The sequence below is a fragment of the Belonocnema kinseyi genome, chromosome 8 (genome assembly GCF_010883055.1).
Source record: "Belonocnema kinseyi isolate 2016_QV_RU_SX_M_011 chromosome 8, B_treatae_v1, whole genome shotgun sequence".
Taxonomy (NCBI): Eukaryota; Metazoa; Arthropoda; class Insecta; order Hymenoptera; family Cynipidae; genus Belonocnema; species Belonocnema kinseyi.
In genome coordinates, this window is record NC_046664.1 from 49,385,789 (window position 1) to 49,397,281 (window position 11,493).

Sequence of the window (11,493 nt, forward strand, 5' to 3'; positions counted from 1 at the left end):
TTTCTTGATTCAAGAAAATCGGTCCCTTGTAAAAAGAAAATACTTCTTTTAAGTAAAATCAGCCAAGTAAATTAGCCTATTTGATTCAATGCAAAATTTTTTTCAGTGTACTCATTGAATTAAATCTTATTACTTTAGTGTATGAATTTCGTGATAAAGAATTCATAATATTTTAAATATAATATTAAATGATTTGACTTAAAATAGAAAGAGTTAACTTATATTTTAAATATTGTGAATCATAATCCTTTGGCTTAATCGGAAAATGGCGGAAACAACCAAGGGCATTCTCAAACGAAACTATACGAAAAATTAAGAACAATGATTTCATAGTTTGCTATGCGTCTCAGATTCCGGTCAACTTCATGTTACAATATCAATTTCTAAAATACTTTTTTCGGCATTATGATATTCACTATTCTTTTTATTCAAATTATTTTTCGAAAACTCATTAAAAAGACTATCATTTTTTAAGTGTTAATACTTGAAGTGGAGATTCATAATATTTCGAACTTAGAATACTACTTTGTCGTCTTCGTGTTTTAAATACTCGTATGACAATTTTAAACTTCGGTACTCAATAACGAATAAATATAATAAAACCTCGGGTTTCCTTATATTGTAACGATATTATACTACTTTAGGCATAATATTATGTATATTCCCTTGTATTATTTTCATTGTTGTTTATGGTAACATATAGTTCATACATTAAGCTATAATATCAGTACTCAACAAATTTCAAATACAGTGAAACACTTGAATAGCCCTCCCTTCTATAGCCATTCCGAGAATTGAAGCCGCGCCCTAGGTAGATATAGGAGGAACTGCGCGGGGCCGCGGGGTCTGCGGTTGTCACTCAGGCGTGCAGTCAAGCGTGAACAAATAAAAGCGGAGCGTGAAACAATGAGTTAGTTCACACTCAAGGTCAGCCCAAAAATCGGCGCTATGAAAGAGTTTCACTGTAATAAATATTTTAATAAAAAATAAACAAAATATAAAAGTACTGTCTTGTCTAAATTGGTCAGTGGGTTGTGTGGTTAAAATGGCCAACTCATGTGTGCCACCATACGGCGTGGTGCGACGAAACGATCAGGCGATACGATGGTGACGAATACAATCAGTCAGCTTTCATGCAAAGTTTCACTTAATTTAATTGTCAAGCATCTCTTTCGATTTACACTTAGTTGACGTTTGTAAGGCTTAATCAAATTTTCGTACAAATTATAACACTTTTCACACAATATTAAAAGTGTGGATATAAACTTTCTAGCCTCAAAATTCAATATTTTCATTCCAATAAACAAGTATGGTTTCCTTCAACATATATGACTATAGATCAGAAAAATGTATCATATATCAATAATTTTTTCATAAAACAAGAAGTTTGAAACTTAATCTGAACATTTGAAATTGTGTTTTTTTTTTGTGAACAATATTAAATTATGTATTGAACTACTTCACAGGAAAAACAGATGATAAAGTTTACATCGATTTTCGATTAAAGATTCCCTACAACAAAAATTAACTTTACAGGATAAACTTGAACTAAACATCAGTTCAACTTTCTTAATAATCATGTTTTCATTTAAAAAGGAATCAGGACCACCAAAAAGAAATACTCAATTGTAATGTTTCATGCGCATTGCATAAAAAAAATTTGTTTTAAGGTTAGACCTTGAATCCAAGACTATGATAATTGATAAACCCGATAATAAGTGTAGAATTCAACAGAATTAAGAATTTGTATTCCTGTGAATACCCGATTCGAATTTTCCTCCGTCTAAAAATTTCCCAACGGAACAGAATAAGTGCAAATCATATTCTTCTCAATCGACTTAGTAAAATTTAACGAAAGCATTTATTTAACCTATTTTTCATTATTAAATCTTTTTATAACTTATAAATTCGAAAAATATTCAAATTTATATTTATTTATATTTTAATAATTTATTTAAACGTTTTAAAAATATATCAAAGAAATCTTATTTAAAGGTGTGAATTAAAATAATTTAACTCTAGAGAGGCGGACTTGAATTAATAAAAATTAAATTGCCAAAACTTATATTCCACATTAAGGAGTTAAAACAATGTATTACACATATTTTGTGAACTCATTAGAAGGAATTAAATAATCTCAAAAATTGAACACTTTTGGGGAATAGGAACCTATGCGGCGGCCGCCTTGGAAATAGAAATAAATTAGTTTCTGAGATATCCTATTCTTATAATGACATTTTAGACAGATGGAAAAATCGCGCATTCAAAATTATAGAGTAATTTTCATTTTAACGCTGAAATCTGAAAATATGAGTTTTTCTCTATTCAACGCTTATTACCGAGAAGGACTCTGTTTTCGGTCCGCCAAATTATGATTACATCCCGAGTCGAAATTTAGATCCTACTTTAAAGTTTCAGTTCCTTATTAGAACCTGCTTTGACGCTATTTAAAGTTTTAGCCCCTGCTTTGAACTTTTAACTCCAAGAGAATGAAATATTAGAGCCTACTTTGAGGCTGTACCACCTTTCTGAAGTTACTTTGAATCTTTAGAGCCTACATTTTTATAACTTAAGACCCTACTTTGACGCTGCTTAACCTCCCCTTCAATACTGACCCTACATTGAATCTTTTGAGCCTACAATTTTCGAACTTCATGAAAATAAAGTAAAAACTATTTTTTACTTGTGTTAATTGAACTCATTGGTCATCTTAATAACTGAATGCATACTAAATTAACAAAAATATCTAATTCAATATTTAACCTAATTGTGATTAATTATTTATTCTTTGCAATGCTTAATAATAGAAAAATATTTTCTCTTAACTGAAAATGCTGAAAATTTGTATGAGAATCATATTCATCATAGAAAATTACTAAATATTGTCGATTAATAAGTCATTATAAACATTTTTATCAATAATTAATGAAAGTTTGTGTATTCAACCGTCATGTAGGTGATTGAGAATCACAACAAATTATAAGAATAAAATATTTTCTAACGCTAACAACAAATATTCTGTACGAAATAAAAAATTTTCAAAGTATATTGAAATATATATTTAATAATTATAATTAAATTTACTGATTGTTATTAAATTTTTATTAGAGTATTACGGTTCATTAATTTGTAACATGATTTCATGGAGAAGATAATTTTTTTTCAAGGAACTTTTCCAATGATTTTACAGAATAAAGTAATGATAAAATTTGCTGCAGGAAATTGTTTAGAGGGATGAAATTTTATTCAGACAACTTCGCTATTTTCAAAACACATGTATTGTCATGGAAAAACAGAAGAAAGTTTAACCGGTATTTCGTTAAAGTTTATACTGTAAATTAAATTTTTGTTGTAACGAATCTTTAATTGAAAATCGTGCTTACTGGTTTAATATTTTTATCATAAGAACAGCCAAATGTATGAAAAATAATTGACTACTTATCTCAAATTTTGAGACGATGAGACAATTGGTTATGAAACCAGTACTGTCATTGTTGATATAAACTTATTTCCTGATGAATATTAGGTTGAATCTTGAACTAAATATTTTGTATTTTTTTGTATAATTGGATTAATTATGCTGCTGAACGATATTTTTTTAATTTTTGCCTAGCAATGAGATAAAAAGATAGTTTTATTGAAATCAGCAAGTTTAACATAAATGATACATTGTAATAAATAATACAGAATCAAATATAAATATGTGGCCTCAAGTTTATTTAAAGCGTATAACGTAGAATATTTCTAAAAAACAGAACAAACTTATATTTAATTTTTCAAAAATCGTTTTAAATATTTAACGACTCATAAAGTTAAAAAAGTAATTATTCAATTAAATGTTTTGGAGTTAAAAAGATTTTGGACCTTGAATTACTGGACAAGTGGTAAGGATTTTTATCGATTATATTACGCTTTAGCATAATAATAAAAAAAAATCGAAAAATAATATGTCTAAAAAATAATTGCGAATATCCTTGATCTTTATATCACAGATATAACAAATCTTATTTTTATTCATCCACATTGGTGTAATATTATAGAGAACCTGCTTTGATGCCACAAGTCCTACAGTAGTAGTTTGAGATTTAAAAGAGGGTCTAATTTGTCTCAAATGCAGACCCTACTTTGACGCTAAACGTGGAAAAATGGCCGATTTCCGACACTTTTAGCGTCAAAGTAGGGTCTAAATTACATTGAAATCGCTGCTCATTAAGAATCTATATTTATAGCTTTTAGCGCCTACTTTGTGAAAGGTCAACATCATTAAGTTTGCTTATATAAAACCCTTGATAAATATCTATATTTGTGACGCTTATTAGCATTGATATTAATATTGCGTACTAAGAATGAGTGGAAGCGTTTACTTTATTAAATGTTGTCATTATATAAAATGTTGTTATTAAAATACTGTTAGAAATCATTTAACAACGTTGCTAACAAAGTTTATTAGAAAATAAGACAGTTAAGAATTGTTTAATTCAGGTGGCCTAAACACGTACCCTTTACACGTGTCGTTAAGGCGGCCAAAAATCTGGCCATTTTTTCTCGACATTGTACACTTATCTTATTATCTAATATTTAATATTCGAAAGTCATCTTCTTTTCAATTCTGAACTGGCCATTTTAGATCCACTTCCCCTATTTTAACTTGAAATTTTAAGATTTAAAATTGTTCCATATTCATCCTTAGATTAATTTAATTACAAAGAATTACGCCCCTATATCATTGCCCAATTTTCGTAAAAAATCATCCTATTTCCCCGGTTTTGAAATAATTTCGGGCTGCATTATTGATAACGTAATTTATGGATGACCCCTTAAAGCAATAATAAACTTTCATGGCATGAATAGGTGACATTCAAAGATTAATGTAATGAGAAAGGATTTGGGTTTAATGGTAGCTATATATAAAATTTCCAACCATTGCCTAATGTTTCCTCTTGTTTACCCTGAGACGCTTGCGCCGACAGAATTCACTAAGAGAATGCCTCGTATCCATACAGGGGTGGTTTCATCCCTCAGTAGCGCGCCGGCTGTTATCAGAACAGCACCCCATGTAAAATCGTCCCTACTTCGACAGTGAAACCAAATTTTTCGTTTCGTCAAATTCCAATTGACATTTTATCACGGCCCCCGTGTATTAAATTATCAAAAAATCGGGTCCTTTGACACCCAAGAATAAAAGACAATTCGAACTGTTCAATTAACGAGAGTACGCTCAACAGGTTAAAAGCCCCAGGCATCTCATGTGCGAGAGTATTCTCTCCTGGATACTTTATTTTTCCAATTAACAGCACATGTCGAATTCCCCTTTTAATTGAAAATCGAGAAAAGGATTAAAGAGCTGTTAAAATAAAAGACAAGTATTGAAAGGAGAGATTTGGATTACAAAATTAGTTTAAAATTATTCCCACAAAAATATAATATATGTTTGACAAAGGAAATTTGAATTTGAAAACAAGATTTATTTTGAATAGAGAAATTTTAATTGGGATTTACAGAAGGATTATTCCTTTGGCTTTTGAACAACTGATGTAGAGAGAAACAATTTAATCTGTTTGTCATCGATAAATGTTGAACTTTCACTCGTAATGAAAACTGGTATTTTGGATATTGCTTTGCTAATAACAATCTCGTCGAAGATAAATTTTCCATTTATAATGGAAACCTGTCTATATGAAATCTCATTAATCAGAACATCTGAATGAGGAATCAGCTCAAAATTGTGAAGAATAATTGATTCTTTAATAAAACAACTAACTACAAAAGGAAGAAAAAAATGGATATAAAGAGTTTATACACCCGAAAAAAGTATATAAATAAAATCCAAATTGGGCGATAAGAAGAGAACATGTGATATGGATTTTTAATCACTCTTTTTTTAAATTCTTTAAAAGAATTACTAATTTTCACAAAGATGGCAATGAACAGCCCCGGACCTTATATGAAAGCACCAAAAAGTCCAAGGCAGCTTCCGCAGCTGCCAATATCAGGCCAAAGGAGTCCAATAGCAGGTTCCAGGTCCCCCAGTACACCCAGGGTTTTTGAATTTCCCCCTGATTTTAATCAGGAAACAATGAGTACAACCTTTAATTTTGAAGACTTTGTTCAGGCTGCAGTGTCAAAAAGTTCTCAGGACTTATCAGGAGCCAAAAGTCCAAGTTGTAGTGGACTTTCAGGTACGAAAAGTCTGAAAGGCAAGTTTCCATCCTCGCCTTCTCAAGAATCATCAGTTTTCCAATTCTGCAATCCAAGAAAAGGTATTAATAAGATGATGAGTTACCCTCCTAAGAGTCCAATTTCTCCAGGACTAACACATAGGTCACCGAGCTCCTTGAGCTTTGGTCCAAAAAATCCAAAGTTAATTGATAAAAGGAGGAATTCCTGTTTCACTTTTGGACCCAAGAGTCCCATGTCACCTACGATTGTTACGACTTTTGGACAACGTTCGACGAGTCCTGGGTACGAGATGGAATCCAAATGTGGAAGGGATTTTGGAAAAGGTGGTACACTTTGTGGACCAGGGAAACGTTTTGGATCCTTGCGTGAGAAAGACAGGGAGAGTTTGAAGAAGACGCGAGGCAAGCTGGGTTCTCAATTTAATAAGAGTCAAGGCTTTTTGAATGAAAAAACAAATGAGGAAAAAGTTGGACCAGTAACAAAGGAAAGAAACATTGCAAGGAAGTCCACGAGTGATCTTACAGAACTGGGGGATGCGGAGACGGAAGTGACAATCCTTTCTAGTCCTAGGCGAAGAGGATCGATGAAGGGGGGACTTGGTAAGATAAATTATATAAATTTTATTCATAGTTTCATATTATGGGGTGGAAAATTCGACAGGGAGTTGTGGATCTTCAAAATGTTCAAGCAGTAGATTCATCTTCAAGTGATTTAGAATTGGATTTTTGAGGACATCAGTCTATAGGTCAAAAATTTTTACTGATCTTTCTTCGTCAAAAGCACAACGGTTTAGCTGAAAACTAATCCGTTTCGGTTGAGGATTAAATTATTTTGATGAAGGTTCGTCTTATTTTATTTTTTTCGTTGAGAACGAATCTTTTTGGTTAAAAATTCAACTACTTATATTAGTTGAAAGTGGTTAATAAGTATTTAATTAGTTTCCATTTCAAATCAGGCAGGTTCTACACTGGAAATTGCAGAATATTTCGGGGATGAAATATGTTGTTTACTAAAGGAAAAAAGGCGATACGTATTTTTGCGATTTGTGACAAAAAAAAAAATTTACGGAGTTATGCGTATTTAAATTTTTAGATTTGTTTAAAAAAAATATTTCTTTTTTTAAACTTATAATTAGTTTTGATCTATTTGAGATATTTTATATTTCTTTCCAGATTCTGGTGGAGTTTATTTATTACTTAATACTAGAAGTCGTTTTTCTCAAAAAACCCACACTTATATTTTTTTTTTCCAATTTTTTGTTAAATTTGTACTATCATGAGGAAAATATCTTGTGAGTTTTCTGTGGGCTAAAAAACATATGTAGCCAGGAGAATTTTTTTCTTCATAAAATCGAATTCTCGCATTTTTCTCGCTAACAACAATAGATAAAAAAAATGTTAAGAAAATATTTTTCACAGTTATGAGAGTTCTAAAAAAATTTCTTTTACTTATTTACGATATCTATAGCACTATTTCCGAGAAAAATAAAAAAATCCAATTTAAATTAGCAAAAAAATTCTCTTCATCTCAAGAATGGTTTAGCGCACATGAAACTCATAAAATATTTTATTTATATAAACAAAAATCTGTAAAAAATATTTTAAAGTAGAAATGGCGAGCTTTTCTCTCTTTCGCCGAAATTTCCATGTTTCTTGTCCTTTAAACTATTGTTCAAATTTTATATATATTTTTTATTTCAAATTAAAATATTTTTTGCTTAAAATATTAATTAACTAATTCTTTCTGTGGCTTGAGAATTCAAAAAATTGGTAAAAGATTGTACTATTTGTTTGAAAATGAACTTTTTGGTTAAAAATTAAACTACTCCTTTGAAAATTTAACTATTTGGTAAATAATTTACTTAAAGAAATTTTTCAGTTTGAAAATTTAACAGTTTTCTGCCAAATTTATCTTTCTGGCTTCAATATTGAACAATTTTGTAAAAAAAAGTATTGTTTTTTCTGCGCAACAATAATCTTTGTGGTAAAAATTAATTTTTCAAATTTAAATGGACGTATTTGTTTAAAAACTCAACTATCAGGTTAAAACTTAAAATGTATTGTTGAAATTATTATTTTTTGATCTTTATGGTTGAAAATTGATACGTTCTTTTCCAAAATTTGGTTTGTTTTTTTAAAAATTAATTTTGTATCTGAAACTTTAACTATTCCATTTGTGGTTAAAAATATATCTTTTATAAGTTTAAAATTGAACTATTTAGCAAATAACTAAATTATATTGTTGATAATTTTTTATTTTTGGGTCGAAAATTTATTATGATTTTTCAAAATTCATCTTTTTGGTTGAGGGTCCAAGTATTTTTTCAAGAATATGTCTTTTTTGTTGGATGTGTATGGCACACACACACACACACACACACACACACACACACACACACACACACACACACACACACACACACACACACACACACACACACACACACACACACACACACACACACACACACACACACACACATATATATATATATATATATTAACTTGAAATCTTAAAAATTTAGAGCGTTTCATGATGAGTTCGATAATTATGTTACCACAATTAATTGTATTTAAAAGAATTTTCTATTTTCAAAAACTATTTTTGAGAAAAATCACCCAGAATTGATAACGTAGTAACGCCTTATTATTAATAAATATTTGGAATATGTTATGATTATTATGATTTATAAAGATTTTGTGTTGAAATGTTGTCACAGGCTTATACTGCCCAACATGTCGAAGGCAATTTTGGTTTAGAGTTGGATTTTTATTTTATCATTTTGCATGAGGCTGTTTATTATTATTATTATTATTATTATTATTATTATACTGTTAAGCTAAATCCCTTTTGTGTAAAGTGTTACACACAACACATTTGTTCAGCAATAACGCTATTACACAGGTCGCTGATCAATCTTTCTGGCAATGACACCAGGCGAAGGGCTTCACAAACTCATGTCATTTAATGAATAATAGATCTAACGAACATTGTTCTTTTTGTAAAATTCTATCCTAAAAAGAAAGTTTCTTTTTAAAAAAGCTCAATACTTTCTCTTTATAAAAATGATTTCTCTGAGTAAGTAAAAGCAGTGATAAGACTTCGAAACCTGGACATAAGCTCTTTTACGTTGAAAATAATTTGTATACTGAACAATGAATCGGGACTCTGATAGGCTATAACGAAGGTTTAGTTTTCTCTGTTGAAACAACAGGGGCTCTCTTTATGAAGCCACAATTCATTGGGAATTGTATTGTTAGAGATGCTTATAATCTTTTGAAAAAAGTATTTTGTGCATTCTCTCCAGAGAGATCAAAATTGCAGGATAAATTGCGTAATTAGATAACAAAACATTGTTAGCTTTTCGTTCCTAAGTTATTCCTTCATCAATACAATAAAAGAAATATTATTAATAGTATGAAATTGCGAAAAGTTTTATTTAGTTATTAAACTTAAGTATACAAATTTATTTTAAACAGTTGATTTAAAAAGTTTATTTATAAATTTATATCAAATTAGATGAAAATAATTCCATGAAAAAAATACTAATAATATTTATTTTTATTTATGTTAATACATTGTAGTATAAATTTAGAAATGATGTGCATTTTTAAAATAGAAACGTGAATTAAATTAATTACGTAAGTTACTAATTAGGGTGCTCCAAAAAATGAGAATTTTTAAATTCTAAAAATACCAACCCCTAAATTTCTTACTTTTGGTAAAAATTGTAGTAAAACTTAACTTTTTAAATTGAAAATTGAGCCGCCGCACAGTGGGAGAAAATGCAAATTTTTTGGAAAAAAGTCGACTGACTGTTCAATTCTTAACGGATTTTAATTTTTCTTATTTAGAATTGACCGTCAGGCTTTCAGGTATTACATATAACTCTGCAATTTTTATGTTGACTTAACGGAAATTTGTTATTTAACAACGAACTTTCAACTTTTTGTGGCTAAACTTTTCCATGATACTATTTCTTCTAAGACTTTGAAATTCATTAAAAAAGGTCATAAATCAATGTCAAAACTAATTACAAAATAATTTATTAGTGAGTTACAGTCAAAAATTCTTAATAATGTAATAAACAAATTGATTAACAAAAGTCATGTTTTCGTGATTTGCAATGATTAACTAATTTGGACCCATAGCTTTTGTATAAAGTATCTCAGACCATAATTGGCAATCCAAATAAGTTGAAAATAGCTAGTGATTGACAAATATTTAAACAATTTCTATAAACAAATGCAAATTTTCACGATTTTTTTTATGAAAAGGCTTGATTTTTTGTGGAATCAATGAAAAATGTTTTTCTTAAGACTCCTTGCTATCATATTTTTCATAACGACAAAAAATGTTAATTATCTAAACAATTTTCATAAACAAGTGAACACTTTGGTCATTTTATGATGAAAAGGCTTGATTTTTTTTGTTGAATCAACTTAAAATGCTTAGTCTAGGACTCCTCGCTATCATGTTTTTCATAGTGACTAAAAAATGTTAATTATGTAAACAATTTTTATGAACAAATGCACATGTTGAGTATTTTATGATGAAAAGGCTTGTTTTTTTTGCGAAATAAACTTTAAATGTTTTGTCTAAGACACTATGAAAAATATGATAGCAAGGAGTCTTAGGAAAAACATTTGAATTTGATTCCGCAAAAAAATCAAGCATTTTCATCAAAGAATTGTCAAAATGTGCATTTCTTTCTAAAAATTGTTTAAATAATTGGCAAGCATTAGCTATTCTTAATTCATTTAAAGCGCAAATTACTGTCTGAGATACTTTATACAAAAGCTATGGGTCCAGATTAGCTAATCATTGCAAAACACAAACAAAGGACTTTTGTTAATTATTTTGTTTATAATATTATTCAAAATTTCCTTGTTACTCTAACCCACTAAAAAATTAATTGTAGTTGGTTTTTACATTGATTTATGACCTTTTTTAATGAATTCCAAAGTCTTACAAGAAATAGTATAATGGAAAAGTTTAGCAACCAAAAGTTGTAAGTTTGTTGTTAAATAAAAAATTTCAGTTAAGTAAAAATAAAAATTGCACAGTTAAGTCTTAAACCTGGAAGCTTCACGGTCAATTCTAAAAAAGAAAAATCAAAATTCCTTAAGAACTGCACTGTCAGTCGATTTTTGTCAAAAACAGTGCTTTTTCTTCCACCGTGTGCCGGGTGCAAGAACCAGCCCAACGCTCCACAGTGGGGTGAAATCGGAAAACGAGGTTCAAAATGACATTTAGAACGCAATTATGCACCGATTTTAGAATTTTTTGTTTGAAAAATTCAGAACTAAATTT

At 29.4% G+C, this 11,493-nt stretch overlaps 1 protein-coding gene across 1 annotated transcript in view; it reads left to right on the plus strand.

The window, feature by feature from the left end:
- Positions 1-5,917: 5,917 nt before the first annotated feature.
- The window catches only part of LOC117178488, a 257,943-nt gene continuing 252,367 nt past the window's right edge, over positions 5,918-11,493 (plus strand). The window contains exon 1 of the mRNA XM_033369914.1: positions 5,918-6,779. Within this exon, the coding sequence (XP_033225805.1) occupies positions 5,918-6,779 (862 nt within the window). The remainder of the gene's footprint in view (positions 6,780-11,493) is intronic.